Below are 22,659 nucleotides of genomic sequence, written 5' to 3' on the forward strand. Positions count from 1 at the left end.
CAGTAAGAACTAATTTGATTACTACACACTTTCAACTACTATTTCATTTGAAGCAGTCTGAAAGGCAAGAGCCTCGCTTGTCACACAGCAGAGCACACATTCTGCTGCCGAAAAGCGCTGAATACAGAGTATTCCCCTAAAACTTTACAACATATTTCCAGCTCCTTGGAAAAAATTTCTTCAGAAGAGGGTTGGGTTTTTGTTTGGCTTTTTTTGTTTGTTTGTTTGGATTCTGTTTGGGTTTTTTTCTTGTGTTTTTTTTTTTGTTTGTTTATTTGGTTTTTTGTTAAGTAACTACTTAAAGGCTTCTTTAGTGGAATTATTATGGTGCCCCACAAAAAGCATTAAAGAGGAACTGGGTTCAGACAGAGCTACAACTGGAAGATTTCATGACTCTGGTTTGGAAAGCATTTCGAGTATACCCAACCATTTATCTTAGTACAAGGGCTGAGAGATATAAATATTTTAATAATAAAAAGGTGTTAAAGTTATTTCAAAGGAAGAGTAAATCTTTAAAAAATTCCTCTGTATGATATGGGCCAGTTTATTAAATTAGGTGAGGGCACGAGGAGTGCAAATGCAGCCTCGCAGGGTTCCCCAACCACCCACCTCGGGATGCCTGAGGAGCAGGAGGAAGCTGGACCACCCTGCCGTCCTGCCCCCTCTCCTAGCCGGGCCAACAACGTCCCCGGTACTTAAGGCATGTTTTCACTCTGTTCAGAAGTGAAAATACCACAGAACGATTGCAGTATTTTGTGGGATTTAAGTATGACGCCATCCACAAGTTTTCAGAATTACACAACCTCCCATGTTTCCTGGAGAGGGGAAGGAATTCCAGGACATCATCCATTTACTGCTGAACAAGATGTCAAAATATGTGTATCAAAAGTTCTTATGCCATTCATCAAGGATATCTGAAATACTTTGTATGCTCTTAATGAAGCTTTCAGTCTAGTCCAGGTCTCAATGGAAGTGGTGAAATTATTGGATTTATTGTATTGTTCACAGCTATTCTGCCTTACATCAACCTTTATTTTTTTCTTTTTCTTTTTTTCTTGCTTACTTCAGAAGGAGTCTAAGCTTTGCAGAAGATGGAAGGAACACAAACAGTCTGGTAATCTGAAGTGGTTATTTACACAGAAGAGCAGTAGCTGTTCAAGAGTTCCAAAACCTAACAGCTTTGTGAAAAGCTTTTTCCATTTTTTTCCATAAATGGATAATTAAATCATATTTATTCTCAAAAACAAACCAAAACCCCCAGCTCCTGATACGCTGCAGGATTTCTGCTGGGAAGATACCGAGGATCAACAGCATATTTCATAGCTACAGGGGCTCCTTCTCTCACTGCCACTGGTCTCCTACCCCCTCTGACTGTCACACTAGAACTTAAGGCATCGCCTAACAACGTGGACTTCTCTCCCTCTCACAAAGGGAGAAGTTGCACATCTCTCTCTCTCTCTCTATATATATATGCATAGCTTTTGCTAGTGTTAAAAAACCCACCTGGTATACATACCAGTGTGTGAAGGTGCACATGCCTGCTCACTTGTGCAAACGTGTGTGTACTACCAGTAAAAGAGAAGAAGTATGAAAATGTGTACTGCTATATTCATTAATATTTCTAATTTAAACTTCAACCAAGTAGACTTCTCTATATGGATCAATGCTATTGCTTGTATATACATTTTAATTCTTCAAGGAGCATACCTGTGAGATATAACCGGGAGGCACATGAATAGGAGGAATGGATCCATTGGGTGACATCATGGGAACCTCTGCTGGTCCTAATAGAGAGAGAGAAATAAGATACTCGTTTTTTCAGTGAAAAAAATTGCACAATTGCTCAGAAAAGGCTAAAAATAGCTTTATTTTTGAAGCCTGCAATAACAAAATGAGCAGCTCCACTAATTCCTGGTGTATGGAAAATGCCTTGTGCCATCATTCTGAGAATAAGATCATTGTTCAATGACTTTACCATATATTCCGTTGAAATAATATTTTCATCATAAACCGGCTAAAACATAGACTTTATATTACCCACTGATCAACTTCTACAGCATTAAGCAGTAACACAATATGTCCTTTAGCAGCCCACAATTCCTATATTGAAATCTGGTTAAGTTATTCTTGTCAGAGGCATGGGAGCAGAGAACAAAGCAGAAACTGTGCAGCCTGGAATTAGGCAGCTCCTAAGGAAAGCGTCCAATTGTAGAAAAAAAATCACATATGTGAAAAACTATCTATCTGTTTAAGAATGCACAAAGACCAAATTCATTATCTCAGCTATTCAGACTAACCTTGGAATGTGGTTATACAAGCAAGAAGCTTATGGTTTCCACTCCGAAATCCAGCCCTGAACATGCAAGTTCCATTTTGAGGCACTGAGTACAAGTATAATAAAGCAAGTGCCATAACCATTCGACTTTTGCAAACAGAGCCTCCCAGCTAAAAGAAAGCGTCTAGATGAAATGGAAATAGTTCGCTCAATTGCTCATTGATTCAGCCATTAAAATCGGGAACATCACACAGAGCTGTCAATAAAATGAACCCCGCAAACATCAGACAGATGTTTGCAATCAGAGTTCACTACTTTGAAAAAGAAAAATTCATTTCATTACTTCCTTATTACATATTAAAATGTTTACACTAACCTGTTAGCTAGCCCATTTGCCATGGGCTAAGAAAACAGCTGTGGTCAAACTCTTGAGAAGAGCTCAGCGAGAACTCTGCTCCTTGTTATTGCAAACTGAATTTTAGCTTTGACTAACAATACCAAAGATGACTTCCTAACCTTCTCTGATGGAGAAGCCATCTAACATCTCCAAACCATATCACATTCTAGGTAAGGAAGCTAAGCACTAAAACATATGAAGGACTTCAGGCACAGGTGGGATGCAATGGCCTTTGGAGTGACTGCTCCTAAAGTTTAGACAACTCTAATGAAATCACCAGCAACGAAGTGAGCCACGGTCTGTTGTCTGGTATCAGCAAAACCAGTCCACATTAAATTATCAAAAAGGCCTTTCCTATCCATCTACATTTTTATACTCCTCAGGCTGCTTATCGTACAATAAGCAGGACTTCCCAACCTCTCAAAATCCAAGTTACGCACAGGAATCCATCCGAGTTATTTATACCTCCTCTGATCTCGGTTCCTTTTCTCTATCCAGTTATTTATAGTCTAATCAGCGCATACGGTTTTTACTAGTCACATCTAGATTTGAAATATGGCAATTTATCATCAAGTGTATTAAGCACATGGAAACTCCGAAGTTTAAATTAAAAGAAGTCATTTTAGGTATATGGTTCTGCTGCTCTTCGTACTTCCCTATATTTAACTATGTAGGGAACTTTACCTGTACTACAGCCCCAGTAAGGAAAAAAAAGAGCAATTATTACTTCTTCTTATTCATAGAATCACAGAACCATTTAGGTCAGAAAAGCCCTTTAAGATCATCGAGTCCAACCGTTAACCCAGCACTGCCAAGGCCACCACCAACCCATGTCCCTAAGCACCACATCTCCCCGGCTTTTAAATCCCTCCAGGGATGGGGACTCAGCCCCTGGCCTGGGCAGCCTGGGCCAGGGCCTGGCTGCCCTTTCCGTGAAGAAGTTTTTCCTATAGAAAATTCAGCTCATATGGGTGTTTCCCCCCCCCCCCCCCCCCATTCTATAGCCTTTCAACATTATTTTTCCCCCAGATAGTCAACAATTTTAGTGTGAATGGAAAAAAATTCAGCATGAGCAGTAAGGAATTATGGGGAGGGGGGGGAGTTGCCATCTAAATGGCTCTATTCAAACCCATCAAAAATATAAAGTGACAATTGGTTCAGAAGGCACTTTACGGAAATATTATTTGAGTAAATGTGTTTTCCCTATCAAAAAAACTTCTGCAAATTTCTTTTGAGGAATATGGTTTTTTATTTCTCTCTGAATCTACTTTGGTCTATATACACTGCCAAGTTGTACTCCACAGTAAGTTGGACAGTGTATCTATACGTAGTAGCCAGTACCAGTAGACACACAATGACACTTTGTTGGGGGATTCAATCCACGTAGGATTATTAAGTGTTGTTCAGTTCTTCACAATGGAACGTGCCTGAGATTAGGTAAAATGAATAGCTAACATTGTTATGCAACTCATTCCTTGTCCATGATTTCTCAAACCTGAAAAACTGCAAGAAAAAAAAGTCATTATAAAATCAAAAATCCTGAGTTCACCTTTTAAGTAGACAGTAATTTAAATGTTACACATAAACATTGCTTAACAGAATAAAGCTTTAATGTTTAACCTGTTTCAGCCCCTCACCAAAATGCTATCTACTTATAGTTGTATTGGCCCTAGCCAGGCTTTCTCAAAAATAGGTACTCTGACTTGGAAATAAATTTAAAAATGGAACAGTTTTGGAGTTTCTACATACAGACGAGATAGTCTCTATACAACAAATGAGAAACGCTTCGTTCAGCGTGTCTCCTATCCGTCCTACTAAACCTTCTGCCAATTGCTCATATGGAGCAGTGATCTACTTGCAGGAAGAAATCAAACTCCCACACCGATACTGTTGACTGTAACACTTCCATTCCAATAAAAAAAAATAATTGTGTTTTATCATCAAAACGTGCACTGTGCAATATGATTCTTAACCTTGCATATGACCCGTAAAACTGTTAAAGTCATTTGGATAACGGGTTTTAAAAGAATGACAGCCTAGTGATTTGCAGCTAGATTTTGTTTCCAGCGCTTTGATTTCAAGGCTAGCCAAATGACTTTAGCATACATTATTTCATCTCTCTCATCAACGGTATCAAAACAACTTCAAGTGGTACTGAGAAAAATACAGACCCCCATCTTCACAGCACAATGAGTCCCAGGAATTATTAAAGACTGTTCTTGCAGTGAAACCATTCCCCAATTAACACTAAAACAAAAACATACCTTTTGTGGTTTGGGGTTTTTTTGTGCGTGTATTTTTGGTTATGTCAAATATTTTTGAACTGTTAAAAAGCAGACATTTAGAGAAGGATGCTGCTCCTCAGTTGCTCGTATCCACGGGATGGATATAAGTAATGTGTCCTCTAGGGAATGAGAACTCTGCAAGTTTTAATTGAAGCTCGTGGTTCAATAGAAAATTTAATTTAAATGAGAAAAAAGTCAGTCCGTTCTAACACGGATGCTGTACACTGAAATAAGCTCGCTTTAATACTTTTCGAACCTGTTAAAAAACCAAGGCTGTCTCCTGAGTTCATAACGAAACTGAGCCAGAAGAGCTTTGGCCACCTCTGCTGACAAAGCAAGAGGCCAAATTCCACCCCGAGCTCCGACACCGTAAATACAGAGCACCTCCATCAGCTTCTGGATGCGCCCCAAAACGCCGGGGCTGGCTCCATCCAAAATGCAGGTGCAAGGAAACGACTCCCCCTCCTCTGAAAAAAGGGGAAAAGCAGAGGAGCCACCAGGCTGAAGGCACCGAAGTCCATCGGCCAGGCAGGTGACAGACCACACTTGTCCCTAGCTGCGAGAGCACAAAGTTTTCTTATTTCTGACACGTGTTAATAATTAAGGGACAGTAAAAGAAGCAACTCAGTCTCAAATTGTGGCAGAGCTAATTAATAGCTTGACACTCCAGTAAGAGCCTGTCCTCCTCTTCCAAGCCACGGGCTCCCTCTTTTGTGCTGCTCTGTCACTCCTCTGACGGCATGGAAGCTAATTATTTTAACCATTTCAGAAGACCAAAAAGGGTTTGCAAATCTATTGCCTGTTTAAAGAACACCTGCACACGCAGCCTAACAGAAATGACAGCAATTATTCTAGTCCTTCTTCTATCACGGTGTATTTATTGTGTGAAGCTGCAGTTCAAAGCAAGTCTCCCTCCCGCCTCTGTCTCCCACTTCCCTGCCAAGAAGATGCTTCTGTCACGGAGAGATTGTCAGTTCTGCTGGCCATTTTGATTCCTTCAGGAATAATGTCACAAGCTACTTGAGAAACTTCTGTCCCAAGGTTTTCAAGGCTAATTATAGCCTTGGTTGCAAGCCATGACACTTTCAAAATTCTTGTATAAACCCAGTTTTGGAATAAGTATGCTTTTTTTCTTGCTCTTGAGTGACCTTTTATGCATGCATTAAAGATCACTTTAGTTTAATCAGGTTTTTTTCCTTATAGAAGCCAAAATCTGGCATTTAAGTTCCTCCAGCCATAGCAACGCATCTTTCCTATTTCTTTCTTTCCACATAGCACTATAGGGCAAAGAACTAATTTTACTACACTATTTTCCTTTCCTTAGTGCTTACAGAGCATTGCTTTTCTCTCTTTATTACTAAATTCAAAATATTTTTCACATTCAGCTCCAGCACATGGGCATATATTTTACTGACTGTTTTGCGTTGCTTATTACTAAGAGCAAACCCTACCCCGCTTCGTTATAAAGTTCCCATTCTGAGACCAGTTACTGAAAACTCTCTGAATCGGGAATTTCTCAGCCCCGTTTCTAGCAAATGCCCAACCTACCATTTCACACCGCAATACCTGTATCAGCAGAGAAACAATATGAAATTTAGTGATTTGGGCACTTTTACTTTGAAATTTCAGAATCCTGTACATTTTCATAACAAGAACCTACTGTACTAGCTAAGTAGAAAATTAAATCCAGCCAGGTAAATGCATTATATTTTATAAAGCTTAACAGTTATAAGTAATCCATGAAAAAATATTATGCCTCCCTCTGATTCACAACAAAAGTGGTATCACATCTTTCACATAGGGCGCTTCTCAGGAAGTAAATCTAGGGAGCAAGAGGTGTGACCGAACGAAAAGGAAAGATAATTAAAGGGTAAATTGGCCTGCTTCGCTAAAACAAATGACCCAGGGCTTGCTGACCTTGGCCGGGACCCAAGGGTTTGCATTTTCACATGGATGAGCAGCTGTTCCGGAACGATTTCCTCAATGAAATAAGCACAAACAGGCTCCCTGTCGCCGTCCGGCACACGTGTCCTCTCCCTCCACTCGGTTATCCCCAAAGCAGCTCACAGGCCAAACAAGGTGATGACAAGGAAAACAAAACCAAAGCCTGGATCCTTCCATTCATCTTCCTTCCTTTGCAGCAGAGGTGTGGCGAGCATTTTTGCTAGCCTTTCAGCCACAGCCTCACGCTGCTTGTTAGCACGAGCTAACACGAGGGCCTCAGACCACTTTATAAAAACCTTTAAGGTAGGATGTGAAGAGCTTTCACATATAAATATCACCACAATTTTGAGGTGCAATCTCTCCTAGACAAGAGCTAATTCCGATGCTAACCTAACTCTGCTCACACACGGTAAGAGGCAGAGGAAGGGTCAACTTCAGTTACTAGGACACAGGGTCTTAAATTTGCTGCTGATCAAGGTCCGAATACTTTGTCCTTAGATGAGTATAAATTTGTAGATTAAAGCAACTCCACATTAGAGAGAAAAGAAGAAGCAGCTTTTACAGTATTAAGTGCTTAAGGGGGTAAAATGACAGCTTTAAAAAATACTTTTGGAGGGGTCTGAAATGTCAGAAAAAATCCTACCTACGCTGCATTCAACCTGCCACAGGCGGGGTCATGAGAGGTGCAAAAATAACAGTACCAATACAGCTCATCAAGGCATAGCGTTAACGAAAGCATCCAGCATTTGGCCATCCCCGTGGCACCAGCTCATGCCTGAAGAAGGCAACATATAGAGAGTTTTATACTGCTTATCCATACATACTTGTCAATTTTTTTAAGACAACCTCATCTACACATCAGGATGTGAATACGAGGATGCCTACCACACATCCATTCACATTGTCTGGCGCCTCAACTGTTTATTTTCTATTCAGATTACGGTTTAGCAGTATGAAGTAATTCCTTCACCTGGTAAGAGCAGTACAAAAACATTACCAAAACCCTCAAGTTTCATAGAAACGGTTCCATGGATTTCAAATGATCTTGGATCCGGCACCAAATGACTACTTAAATGCAAATGAAACATCCAAAAAGGTATCGGCCTGAAGTCTGCACCTCCACGGTTTAGCCATTGAACACAGCTACCTCAACTGTACATACAAACACGGGGTTTGAAAGTGGAGATTGAAGCACTTCTGATGCAGGTAAAATGTGCCACTTAAATTCCTTTGCAACTTTTATGACCGCTTTCTGTTTTTTCAGTATCCTTTCTAAATCCTGTGACTACAGGAGGAGAGGTTACAAATTGTAACAGTCCTTTACCCACTCCCCCAGATTATCAAGTTAATTTGCCATAAATATAATAAATAACAAAATGTAAAAATAATTGAAGTTATAAAAAATACATTGGTGTCTCAGAGTTTCCGTGCATTAACGTTACTAACATTAAACTGCAAATCATGTCTATTTGATTTACATGTTCAGTACTTGGATCTCGCAGCCACAGGCCCGACAACAATATCCAGTCGAGCGTCTGGCTTTGACTGATGTTTTCAACATGTGCAGACAAACTCCCTCAACCAAACATCAAATCAAAATACTCAGAAATCTGTGCCAAACACATCAACCTGACAGCTCCTGGAGCATTTTCTGGCTTATTTACATGACAGCACCTTTGCTGTTTACACTAAAGACCCTTGAAAACAGTTTATTTTACCTGTGTTTGCTACTTGACCTGCTATGCATAGCGGGAGGCTCAAGTATGTTCAATTTGGAGTTAAACAACAGCACTCTCTGCTTTAACGTAAGAACCAAGAGATTCCTACCCAGCAGCATGCCCCTTTGCAATGTGTGTCTCCCAGATGTTGTATTCTGGTTTGAGGCATTTTCTAGAAATAATAGAGTAACCCATAAAAACAGGACATGAACTGAAACACATCAGTTGCACCGAACATGCCCCGTCCAAAGCTATCGCAGTACTACAAGTTGTTACGCAGAAGTACTATTGCATCGGAGTTTGAAGAGGAAGCTAGGTTAAACGTTCATTTTTATCCCCTACAGAACTATGAATTAATACATTTTCAAACATCAAACGTGTGACGTTTCAAACACGAAGTGCATTGCATTTAAAGATACTTATCCCGAGAGTGTAAAGAATTGTCCCCCTCCTCACCTGCAAGACCTCCCATGCCATCCTGCACCTCGGATTTTGGGTTCATCACACTGCGCTAATTGAACAAGCGGAGGAGAGTCCAGATGAGGTCAAGAGGCTGGTTTAACAGCCTGGCACATCGTCCCCTTGCGCATCAGCAGCCTCTCCTCTCCTCCTGCCCCGGGGCTGGAAGGGGAGCAGGAATTGCCCAGGGACGAGGACCCGGTCCGGCAGCGCAGGGCCATCCTACGCCAGGGACAGAGCACCAGCAACCACCATCTGCAGCAGCGACGGCGAAGCTGACACGTTACAAGAAACTTTGAGAACCTAAAGCCCACTGAAGTTATTTAGAAAAGGTCAGACAAGTATACTTGTTCAGCCACAGAGAATGCAGATGGGCGAGATGGATTCTTCAGGTCTCTTGCTGTTCTTCTACATTGCCAGGTGGGTTTTGCTTCTTTTTTAAACTAAACCCGTATATTATTCTAGAGTTTCAATTTACGGGCAACATTTTGGAGTGGAACATTTTGTTGTTGTTTTGAATAGAAACGGAGCATTTTGCTGCCCTAATCTGAACAAACAAGCTGGATTCTTTTGCTAAAATAAACCTTTTCTGATGGTTGGCTCATCAGCCGCTACTGCAAAAACACTTGCAAAGAGTATGTTGCAATACTTCAAGCATTGAAAATAAGCATACTCCCATGGCAATTCACCAGATGGGCTGCAGATTGTAAATCATAGATGTCTAGACTAAAACACAAGAGACAAACATCTGTCTAAAATCAGTTGACTTGAATGGCAAATACTGTTAAATAAATTAGAACTACGTTGGAAACAAAGAGAACAACCAACTACGTTGAAAACATCTGAAATTAATCCATTAGCACAGAAGCCACAACACAATAACCTGAAACTGGAGAGACGTTCATTTCGTGAGGAACACCAGCCCAAGATGACATCCTGACATCTGAAGCAGGAGCACAAAAGCCTTTCTATGACCCGGCACCACGTTACCCCGCAAGGACTCACGAATCCATCCCCAGAACATCTGGCTGGAGGGGGGTTGTTATTCTCCTCGCTTCACAAGTGAAACTGTGGGACGAAGAAATGAAATAAATGCCTGATGCAGGGTCACACAGGAAGCTTGTGGGAACGCAACTGGACACAAACCCAGAACGGGGTTTAGGTCATAGGACAACACTTAAGCCTGAATAAATCTTCAGACTATTAAAGACCGGTAGGTTATCCCATAGAAAACACACTATTTTTTTAAAAAATAAGTCTTCCTCGTATCTACTAACTTTTTTTTTCCTTTGTATAACCCTTTGTTTTATGACAGAAGTATGCCAGAAGGTCCGTGGATGAACAGAGAGAACGGCACTGCCAAGAAAGGTGAGACAGAAGAGACGTTGCACAGAGAACTGCAGCCTGTCCTTCGCAGGAGGCTCCGAGCGAGAGAAGACCATAAAGCTGAATTCAGAAATGGGAGAAACTCATCAACTAACTACTGCCGACACACGCAAACGACGGGAGATCTCTGTCAGCATCAGGCTTCATTCTAGAATCAAAAAAATCTCACGTATCAAGTTTTGACACTGCTGAAGCTTTGAACAGCGACAGAAGGATTAGCATCCTCCGGCTCTGGAAGCGAGCTCCCCACCAGACCTACATAACCGCTGCACTGCCTTCTAGGGGAAACAGAGGTCATCAAATGAGAGTTGCTTGGGTTTTGCACCCGTTATGAACAGCATTATCACCTACACACGATACAACACTAATTGTCTGATATCAATAGAGGTTATTTATTTGTAGAGTGACAAACAACAAGCCAGAAGAACATCATAAGGATGGAAGTTCAACTAGGGTCATTATTTTGCCTTTGCAATTTTGAGACAGCTCTTCAACACATTTTAATGATGTAAATGCTTTCAGGGGAGCGTGTGTGCGTGTGTTAGCTTTCTGGCACGTTTATAAAACGGCATTCACTTGCAAAAAGTTTTGTTCTCTGCAACAGGTTTATACAAATGCTAAATAATCGGCTTCGAGCACAACTTCCATTACGGGTAACGATAATTATACAACACCAGTTTTCTGCAATAGCAAAAGAAAATGCTCCAATTATTCATAACGTAATTATTGCATTCCCATGGCAACACCGACAGGACCATACAATCAGCCACAGACCCAAAGCCTCGCCAACAATAAAGTTACACAGTACGTTCTCTTCCGCCTGCCCCAAACGAGGCAGCAATTAGGAGATGGCTATTCTTTACCTGTCCACCCACAGCGAGAAGTATCATCCAGCCAGCGAAAACTAAAGCAAACTTGCAATCTCACCGCCCGCCCGGCGCTGATGCAGTGCCACCAGGCATCGTGACAGGGGCTGGCGAGATTTGTTCATGACATGTTTGGATCCTGGACTTCAGTGAATCATCGCAAATTCTCTGTTTGGATGTGGTCATCAAAAACATAGCAATTAATATCCACCTGCCACAAATCAGCACTCTTTATCACGTGGGGGCGGGGAGGGAAGGAGAATCAACACCACCGTTGGTACTCAGGTACCTGCTGGATGATTTTGTTGGGCTGTGGTAAACTGCCATCTCCGCGGGGCAGAAGCACGTTTTATATACATAAAATATATACATATTTTTTAATTTTTTTTTTTTCCATTCAGTAAAGCTTAAAAGCAAATTTCAAGATCTTCAATTTCTTCTGTCTCTCTGTTGGGAGTTTTATTACAGTATTGCACTTACACCACAGTAACTTGGAAAAAAATGCGAGCTAAAATTCCAAGTGTGACGATCAGTGCAGGGCTCAGAGACGCCCTCAGTGAGCCCAGGGGTCTCCCAGCTGAGCTTTGCTCACACCACAGGGAGAACCATCTCCTCCTCCCTTCACAGCGGTTCAGTAATCCTAGAGCAGCTCGTTAAGAATTAAAAAATAAAGAGCTGCATCTTAAATGGATTGCCTCAACCAGAATATTGTTCTTCTGTGTCGGCGAGTGTGGCATACAAACAAAATATTTCCCTGAAACAGCTCTGCCCTCCCCAGGGAGAACCAGCCCTACCTGAGCCTCTCCTGACTGATGCTGCCTAGTTTCTTCTTCAGCATCTCCAGTGACCAAAGGTCCACCAAGTCCTCATCTAGTGTCTTCCACTGACTACCTGCCTTTGCATTGGAAATGTGTCCAACTTGAATTTCTTTCCTTTAAAATTTTTGCTTGTTCATTCTCCACCCACAATAGTGGATGGAGGAACCTTCCATTATTTTCTTTCCAACAACCTTTTATGAAAGTCCCCACCTGTCCCCCTTCGCTTTGCCAGATCTCCCTTGAGCCTGCCCTTCCACAGACCAAACAAAACCCATTTTTCAAGCTTTTTTCATAGGTCACGTCTACAGACCCTTGATTCCCTTTCCTGCTGTGCTCTCCACCTCTCACAGTCAGGCCAAGCCAAAAGGAAGGTGCCCAAATCCCACCGCAAAGCCCAGCAGAACCACCTGAATCCCAGTGAGGCACAAAAAGCTGCTTACGTTGACCTTGGTTCCTCCTCACCTCTTCTACTCCAGCAGACTCTTTCTGTAGCTCTCAACTACATGGTGGCTGTTCAGAGAAGGCACTATCTTGCTTTTTCACAGCCTGCTTTCATTTATGAACACTAAAGGTGAGGAGGAGGAAGGCTGTGACTCACCGGGTTATGTCTGAAGGGCCCCGTCATCCTCCCCTCGTTTGCACTTCATTTCTCGTATTTCTAAGCTGAGCCACTGCAAGGAGCACATTAGTTGAGTTGTGTTTTAAAACATGCCTCTAGGCTAATGGCAGCATTACAGCCTTCAAAAAATAAACTAGACGTTCTTATTTTCCTGCATCCCCAGATAAACATCCCTAATCATATAGCATGACATAGCGGGGAGAATTAGACTTTTCCCCTTCCATACAAATTAACTGCTGATGAGAAACAAATATTGCATAATTAAGTAAATTCTTCTAATTATTAAAATAACACTTCTAATTAAAAAAAAAAAACAACAACAAAAACAAAACAAAAAACAGATCTAGGACAGTTTCTCCATAGCACACCTAAAGTATTCTGAATTTTCAAATGCAATAAAGGGAGTTTCTTGTTGGCTATAGCAACTGTGAAATTAATTTACTACCTAAAACATTCACCATGTAGTTTGACGGCGATTAAAAAGCCCCTGTCCTCCGGGGAGTAAGCATTCCAACCGGCCATCACTCTTCAGGTATTTATTGCTGAGGAGTTTATAGGGGAACAACATACAGCTTGGTATAATGCAGAGGTTATCATATCGTTTTCAAACAGATGAGCAAACAGTTATCCTTTGAGTGGTTCCCAGGTCCATCCCAGCAAAGGACGGGCAGCCCTGCCTTGCAGGAGAACCGGCTGGCGCGGCTCCCTCCGCTCGGGAGGCTTCATGGGTGCAGTTGCCTTGGCAGCATCCCATGGAGGGGCTCTTCCCAGGCTAAGGAGGTTCCCAGAGGGATTACCCCGGCACAACAGAGCCCGCCATGACAACTCCACCCACGGGCTCTGGAATTTGCAGAAAGCGAGTGGGATGCGGGGAGAAGGGATTTAGCCACTTTGCGACTATTCAAGGAATGCTCTTGATTTCCTCTTAACAACCTTAGGTTGAAAAACTACCTACTGAATTATTTACATTTCTTGGTACTTCAACTCTATTGTTGGGATCTAACATCTCAGTTAGTAAAGTAAGTGAAGAGTCCAAATTCAGTATTATAGCATTTTTCCTTACAAGGCAGTGAGAGGGAGGGGAAGTGCTGCTATGAATATATATAGTCTGTTACTTAATTAAAAAAAAAAATAAAAATTACAATTTTCAAAAGGTAAAATCCCGAGTCATAACTTTGGTCCCTGTGGCTGCAGGAGTGCATGTGCTAACAAGGGCAAGGACTGTGTGTGCCCAGGCAGAAACGGGGAGCACAGTAGGCTTGACTTAATCTGATTCATTAAAACACGAAGCTCACCCACCTTGTTTCATTTAAATTACTTTTGATCATAAAAAAAAGAAAGAAAGAAAATCACTCTTCCTAGCATTTCTGTACCTAAATAATTACCAAACGTACATGTTCTAAGGTAGAAACCATCATTTCTGTTCAAAATCTAAGACTGAATGGTATTTCTATGCCCCAAAAACCGCATGCAGATACAACTGTGCAACTTGTGTGTTGCACCCACAACAAAAGGGCTTATCTATCAAAAGGAGCAAGAAACCCACAGGTGTATTCTGCCTTTTCTTTCTCCTCACTTGCACCCGAGCCATCCCTGGAGAGCTCCTCCAGCTTAGTGAAAGGATAAAAGGTGGACAAGGTAAAACAAATAAAATGCATCTGACCGTCAGATCTATACAGCATATACTGTCCTAACACCCTGCCTTGGAGAGGCTGCAGTCGCCCAGCCTCCAGCTCAGCCCCTAGGACTCGCGCCCCATGGGCAGGCCGATGCTGCCTTGGGCAGAGCCCGCAGCACGGGGTGCTCCTCCACCCGAACCCCCTCCCCATCCCTTCAGCTGCTCCAAACCAAGTTGTTTACAAGGTCAAGCAATGAACAGCATCTTTTTTTAATTTCTAAACCATTTCAGTGATCCGGTAAATCAGGCATCACTGCCGACAACGGCAGTGGCGATGAAGGGACGGGAATACCTGGGGTCAGTATCGCTGCACATCCAACAGCATTTATCTAACAGGGAGGAAAACAACTCACTGGGTCATATGAGTTTGTGCATTAGCCCTCCCAGCACACAATTAAAAAAAAAAAAAAAATGAAAACAATTTGTTCTGGTGACTCAGTATCTCCACTGCTTGAAGAAAGCCCTGCTTCTGTAACACTGCATCACTCTGGCTTCAGATCTATTCTCATGGGTCTCAGGCTCGTGACTCAACCGTTTTCCTCTGTATTTGCTCATGCAGTTACCCATCAATAAGTTACTGAAATTTGCATGCATCACAGGGTCTGGCTAAAAAGCAAATAATCTAGAGAAATTAATAACACTGGAGAATATAAAAAAAAACCCTAACGTTGTTATTTTCCTTGGAAGTACACAGAAATTACAACTCATCAACCTTCCTGGTTAAAGACTACATTGTTTACCACAAGCTTTTCTAATGTTCAGATTGCAACGATGTTCAGCAACTGCTTTGGAAATATCAGAAAAAAGCATCCTGGAGAAACACTCCTCATGCACTAGCTACATTATTTGATCAGAGTTTTTAACAGGTTAACTTCATTATGTTAAACTCAGAGCAGTTTTACTCAACTTCAATTTCACTTCTAAGATTGCTGCTTCTATTTCAGACCCAGAAATGGGTTTCTGCCCCAGAAAGACCATGCATTCAGAAAAAAATACTTCATGCCACAGACATGGCTTTCTTTGATAAGCTTCTTGTCTTTATGCGTAGCGTCCCTGAAGACCTAATGCACTGTTTTTTTCCAAAGCAAAGAAGTCAAGTTTTGACCATAAGCTCCTCACCTCCTTTCCTCCTGCTGAAAAACCAGGCAGGCACTGAAGCGTCTGTTGCGTACTCTCTGTATCACACTCCTGGGCTCCGAATTTCATGTCCAGGTTACCCAGCCTTGGAAGGCAAGTTGGCCTTTGTAGGCAACACCACCACCTGCCGTTATTTTTAGCCAGAGAAACGGAACATGCGATGTTACATATTCCATGTTGAACCCCAGAGATGAGCTAGCGGAACAGCCTAGCACAACAGAATTACAGTTACCCGATTTATTTGTCAGGAGAAAGCTTAGCATCAAAAAAATGACATCTTGCACGTAATGGCATTCAAGAACCTCTAAACTCCGCCATATGTTACCTTGCAAGCTATAATACCCCTTTTATGGGAAAGTGCAACAAAGAAGAGAAACTATCAGACACTGCCACATCAACAGCAAGAGAAAGAATCAGGAAAATAAATTGTAGTGATGCTCAGCTCGCCAACCTTTAAACCCCTTTCCCTCAACACCTAAGATTCAATAAATCATATAACAACCCAGAGCCACAGCAAAACAAAACAACTGAAAGAATTCTCTGGAAAATGCGGTTTGTCACTTTGCATTTTGCCCTGCGTCTGAGTTACATTAAATCAATATAGTTTTCATTAGGGAAATTATCTTTTCTAAAAACTTTGCTGTCTCAGCATAATAGAAATATTGTTCCACACCGTATGTTTTAAGGATTTACCTCCTTTCTCTGTTTCATTTCTGTATGTGTGTGCAGACATACATGTATTTGTATACACTTATGCTGGCATACGTGAGATAAACTAAATAATTCTGAAAAATTAAGAACAGTGACATTTTAACCGATAAATTTGTGATCGTGAAAGATTTTCATCTATTCTGTACGATGGTACACTAGCCACACCCAAGTGAAGTTTTGAAGGATGTAAAATGCCCTACAGTGATACATATAGAAAAATAACGTTTGCAGGGATTGGATGCACAGTGAAATTTTCACATTTCTAAGATTCATCCAAAACAAAGGATACCGCTTCGAAAAATCAGTAAGCAGCAACTTTCAAGCGAGTTGAAAGTCTTCCAACAAAGGTTGGAAACACAAGTTTGCCTGAATCAAAATATTTCACGTGTAAACTCTGATGACACTGATGAAAACTAGGCTGCCTTTCAAGTCACACTTGCTACCCACCATGCCAGCTCTCCCACTGGCTACCAGGAATTTAAAAGACTTGACAAGCTAAAGACACTTTCCAGGACCCTCTTGCACCTACGACAGCAAACGCGTGGCCAACCGATAGGAGCCAGTTGCCTTCTGGGTTAGTCTGGGCCGCACTGCCCCCGGCTATGAGTCCTCTGAAAAAAATATATTATGTTCTGAAATGCCAAAAGGGGAAACCCACGACTTTGTGCAATATGTGATATTACCATCTTTGTAGCTGGCGCTACAAAGGCAGAAGCCTTCTGCAAGGCAGAAGCCACAGCTGGAGTCCACAAGTCTGATTCTGTAGTAGCTGCTGGTACAAGATATATGGGGATAATTCACAAACCTGCAGGCTCAGGTTTCAAGCTTAGCCCATTTTTCCTACAAAGGCCAGGTTCAAATGAGATTTTGGTGGGATGTGGTCATAACTAAACATTTCCTTATAAGCTACTCTGCTTTAAAATCGGGCTTTCTCATTATCAAGATATATATGATAACAGAGAAGGGATTGTCTGGTAAAAAATTGCTACTGCAATTCAACTCTTCCCATTTTAAGAGAAACAGAAGTTTCTTAACATCATGCACTTATGGATATTTTATAACCCAATATACTATACTGAATGCATTAACCAGGGCCATTTACAGGTATTTTACAGAACTGTGTGCCATATCAGGATATTTTATCAGCATCTTATAGTACAGTAAGCCATGCAAACCTCAGACAGTGAATTGATTTCCCCATGCAATTTACGATATATTGGGGAGAGCTTATAAACACTCAGACATGGTTGATTTTTTCTTTTAAGTCTTCTCCCTATAAATGATTGACTCTAGTTTATGTCAATACTGCCTTGAGAATGAGCTGTAACTATAGAAACAGTGACAGCAGTGAAGTCCTTCCTCCCGCTCCGGCACACAGAAGTCGAGGAACAAACACATTCTTGTTATTTCTTGGTGTGTGCACACTGTAAAGTCCTGAGCACAAAACTCTGCAAGTTCAAGATTTTTCATTCGATTTTGAAATGCCTTTTTGATTTCCAGCGACTCGCACTCTTCACATCAGCTTTTCCTTCCATGTAAAAAGCTCTCTAACCTTGGAATTGCAAAACTGCTTGTGAAGCGTTCGGAAAACAAAAACAGATGAGCAGTGCGCTTAAAGGAATGATAATCCATGTTTATTTAAGCTAGATATAAATATAGTTAGGGAACGGGAGAATGGTTCTTGGGGGAGGGAAGGGAACAAGGGTGAAACCTGACTTGTGCCGCAAGGAGCCTCAAATATATAAATAATACTATGTATTACAAATTTCAGATTGATTCACCAAAATCATAGTTACCTGTACTATACGACTGAATATCAGAGGCATAGAGTTTGTGTAAAAGCGTGTATAAAATCCTCTAACATCAGATGAGCTTGCACAGGTAATGGAGCAGTTCATGCAAATGCTGCTGTAGAATCAGGCATTACTATGGTAATTTTCCAGTACAGAAGGATGTTTACAAACTACAACTGAAGGCTTAGAAGACAAGAAGAATTACTTTACAGGCACTGTTTTAGTTTCTTAGAAAAGACTTACGATGAACTTGCTAGTGACAGCAAACATTATTTCAAAATAAACTGAATGGTATGTTAAAAATGTACATTTAGGATTTTTTTTTTCCCCAAGAAGTAGATACAGCAACATTTTATCGTAAAAAAAAAAAAGCTTTAAATCTAAAAATATAGCAACAAATGGTAAAAATCCCGTCCCTTCTTCTTAACTTCCTTCCCTTTCTGAACCCCTGCATTAAGGCAATGCTCTCATACGGTCACTAAAGGTTTTTTGACATTGCAGAAGGCTGAAAGGAATATTTCTCTCTCTCTCTCGCATTCAGAAAGCCCGAGCACAAGAGGAGCCATTCAGGCCGTGATGGAGTGCCTCACAGAGACTGCAATATGTTCCCAGTTGGCAAGCAGAGATCTGTTTGGACAGTGAGCCCAGCCATCCCCTCCGCAAACACCAGCATTCCTGCGACGCCGCGGCAAGGAGCACCACGGGCCCTTGTCGAGGGCTCTCGCAACCCATCAGGTTAGGGCTCCAGAACAAACACCTCTTTGTGCCCTGCTTCCAATTCAATAGCTTTTTTTTTTTTTTTTTAAAAAAAAAAAAAAAAAAAAGCTGTCTCCCTCCACTCAGCATTAGGTTTGGATCCAAAAAAATATTCAAAAGCTGAAAAAAAGGGAGGAAATACCATGGAATTATATTTAAGTGTATCTTTAGTAGCTTAAACTTTTGGACAATATTACAAATCTGTCTTCGGATACTTAGCGGGTTCCTAATGCTATGGCTTTCTGAATGTTTCTAAAGCAACAACTAAAAATCACCGAGCGACAAACAGACTGGAAGGTGCTAGTGTTACTGCAAGTTAGCAGTGGATATTAAAAACTAAATTATCATCCTCGGCCAAAGCAACAGCAAGCTTCAGCGTTTATACAGCATCAGGAGCCAGTGGTGGGAGCCTTCCCCAGACCTGCAAATGTACGCAGAGCTTCTGCCTCTCCTGATCACATCTGCTTTGCAATCGAGCATGGAGGTATTTATACACACTTGTCAGCCTCCCGTCAGCCGGGGGCTAGGAGCTCCCATTCTGGCAGGGGCGAAGGCACGAGGACTGCATCTTCACATCTGCGCTCCCTTCCCTTCGCTCCACCTCGCTGCATCCCTGCAGGAATGAACCAGCGCTTCATCCCGGTCCGTGGTTATAACGTCAACTCCTGCCGCAGGGAGCTGAGAAGTCTCTCTAATACAATGAGACTCTGATATACAGCACCAGGCCTCCAAGCAATCAATGGAAGTAATTAGCTTCCTCTGCCCGACGTGTGCTCCATCTTAACTATTGCTATTTTGCGCTTGTGGAATTCATTAACACAACCCTAACAGAGAGACCTGCAACTTCTACATACTTAATCAAACATCCTACTTGAAACAAGACTCAAATAGTGGCAGATTCAGTAAGAGAAAGAAAACCCAAACTCCAAAATTACACGAGAAAAGCACCATTTGAACACACTAGGTTATGCTACGAAGTCAAACGGGCATAGTGCTTGCCTCACCTTACTCCCACCTCCCATCCCGAGTCTGATGCTTGTCCCCAGTGCATTTAGTAGTAGGCTGGAGGTGGGTTTTTTGGTTTTGTAGTTTGTCTGTTGTTGGGATTTGAGGAGGGGGGAAGCGCAGAGATTAAAACCAGGAAGGGTTTTCTACTGTGACAGACCCCAGTTCAAGAAGAACCACCGGGCTTGACACGACTACGCTTGGTCCTATGGCAAGCACCACGTGGTATCAGATTATCAATCAAAATCATCCTTTGAAATCTCAGTTTATGAATCTCTAGGTTTCCTCCTCCATTCTACCTGGGCAGCATTAAGCACCTCTGCTTCTGCTTCCAGGCCACAGCCCACTGTTGGCTTCCAGCAACTACGAACAGCAAAGTCCACTCGTCTTTCACAGCCTTCAGCTGGCGTACGCTCAGCACGCACAGTCTTTGGAGAACTGAGCTGCCAAAAGTACAAATCCCTCCAGCTCAGAAATGGTTAACGTTTCCCCCACTGCCACCTTGCTGGGTTAAGTGAGATACAACCTCTCTGCAAGTGTGATGGACATACACGGGGAGACGGGACCGGGGAGACAGGACCAGGGATGGAGGCAGTCCTCCACCAGGGAACGAGGAGGAGGAGGAGGAGGAGGAGGAGAGGTTGGGGAGGCGAAACAAAGACCCAGCAGAAGCAGAGAGGACTCAAAAGCACGCACACACAGTTTGGGGCACCTTGTAATGAACTCCTTGACATGCTTGTTCAGTGAAGAGGGGTAAATTCCTTCTCTGAAGCTTCAAAGGCATCGTGCAGAGTGAGGAGGAGCAGGAGGAAAAGGGTAAGCGGGAACCCTGAAACTCATGGGATTTTTTTTCATTTGCCTCTCAGTTTCCAAGGCTGCTCGCTGGCAGCGCTGCGTCTCTCAGGTACAGCCCTCCACCCCTCAGCAGAGCTTCATAAACGTTAGGAGAGCTTGTATGTATGGAAAAAGTCTGTATTTACACTGCAATAATACACCACTCACCCTAAGCCTAAAAATGAAGCCCAACCAAAGGGCTCTCTCCAAATGAGGGGGATGGGGGTCTCTTTAAACATAAAGTGCAACAAAATTATACCACGGAAACTCTGGGATATTATTCAAACCATCCACATGAATAAAACATCCCACTTTTGCCAAGGTTTGTTCAAGCTGACTTCAGCTTTCTGCTTAAACAAACCTCAGGCAAGACTGACATCATTTGTAGCAGAGGCAGCATTTTATTTAAGCTTGAAATCTGAGGGTGTTGGGTAGATTACCAAATAAAGAGTTGATTTTTCATCTAAAGAATCTCAAATGACCTGACTTCAAAGGCTGGATTTAGACTTACTAAGCCAACGGAAAACAAACATCTTTAATCTCCATACTGACATTAAACTCAAACAGAAAATAACTCTGGGAAAAGCCCTTTATCATCAGACTACCACATAGAAATAGGGGAAAGGTAGAAAAAAAAAAATCCAAATTATTCTACATGAATAGCCTGCCTCACAGGCAAGGTTACCTAGTTCCTCTCTTCCTGCTATCTTTTTCCATCCCGTTTTACTCACCTTTTCTTCAGATGTTAAGTTATGCCAGGCACTGAGCCTAGATTAACACACCTGAACACTGAGCACTAAGGATTTACTCCAGGGCAAATGCAGACATTTAGATACGTATGCAAACACCTAAATTATCTGTCTTCTGCACCGAGGTGCCACTGCACTTTATAACTAAGAAAGCAGCTTTGCACATGAAAGAAGAGAAGTCTGGCAGCAGCCAAGTGATCATTTTTGGCCCTGGAGATATCAAGTTATTAGACCTGAAGCCTTATTTCTAATATAGGATTCAACATTGCTTGTTCCTCATCTTTGAAAATACACCACGAGACTAGAAACCACGCGCCTGGCTAAAAAGGACATGCTAAGATCAATTATCTTCTTGCCCATCTCCAAAACAACAGCTTTCAAAAACTGCCCAGAAACTCAAAATATATAGCACTCCCCAGAAGAAGAGAGAGGGTAGAGGAGGAAACCATGTCCTTTACCATAGGAGCACTGCCGCCAAACGACGTGTGGCCCAGGCATATATAGGTGACCATCTGCCGCTGGGGTGAGACAGGCTCTGGGTCTAAAGGCAAGAGCTGTTTAACAGTGAAAAATAGGACAACAACATTCAAAGCACAAAAAGATACCATAAGTTGTATGAAATTACTAGATGAAATTTAGTTGGGGGAATTCCAATGCAGAACCCAAGACAGCATATACATCCTGTATGCAGGCACTAGAAGGGAAGCGATCTAAAGAAAGCTGTTGCAAGCTCCACAACTCAGACTTATAAAAACATACCCACAAGTAATAACACGCCATCACGTTTCTTTTTTAAACAAAATCATTGCCCTTCTTTTGAAAAGGAGTATCAAGTTTCCTGCTGAATAAATTGAGAGCGCCTCATTTTTAGCATGCTAAGTGAACCTGTCAATCTACTTACATAAATACCTACAATTAGTCTGATCCAGCAAGATGTTTAACACATGTAATTCTCAGAATTTAGAAACCTGAGCGGCTCACAAGGGCACACATAGTATCTCGCAAGTATGGAGTTACACATAGTGTTTGTAGCTTAAAAATACAAAGCGACAGAAATATAGCCTTAAATCGGGAAGTCCAAGTGCTCCCTTTGCACATAGGCACTGAAGCACTCATCCAAGTTTGGTTTTACCATTCCAGCGTTGCAAAGAAGTCCCATACACTTTACACACGCCCACGTGCAAAACTAGATCACCTCCGAAGAGCTTTTCACATGCAGTTTTCTACCA

General features: G+C 42.0%; 1 protein-coding gene across 1 annotated transcript in view; it reads right to left on the reverse strand.

Moving 5' to 3' along the window:
- FNDC3B (fibronectin type III domain containing 3B) overlaps positions 1 to 22,659 on the reverse strand; it is a 214,927-nt gene that overhangs the window by 106,285 nt on the left and 85,983 nt on the right. The window contains exon 4 of the mRNA XM_087740202.1: positions 1,708 to 1,784. Within this exon, the coding sequence (XP_087596328.1) occupies positions 1,708 to 1,784 (77 nt within the window). The remainder of the gene's footprint in view (positions 1 to 1,707; positions 1,785 to 22,659) is intronic.

The sequence above is a fragment of the Nipponia nippon genome, unplaced genomic scaffold (genome assembly GCF_047370975.1).
Source record: "Nipponia nippon isolate SJK-2023a ecotype South Korea unplaced genomic scaffold, ASM4737097v1 scaffold_7, whole genome shotgun sequence".
Classification (NCBI taxonomy): Eukaryota; Metazoa; Chordata; class Aves; order Pelecaniformes; family Threskiornithidae; genus Nipponia; species Nipponia nippon.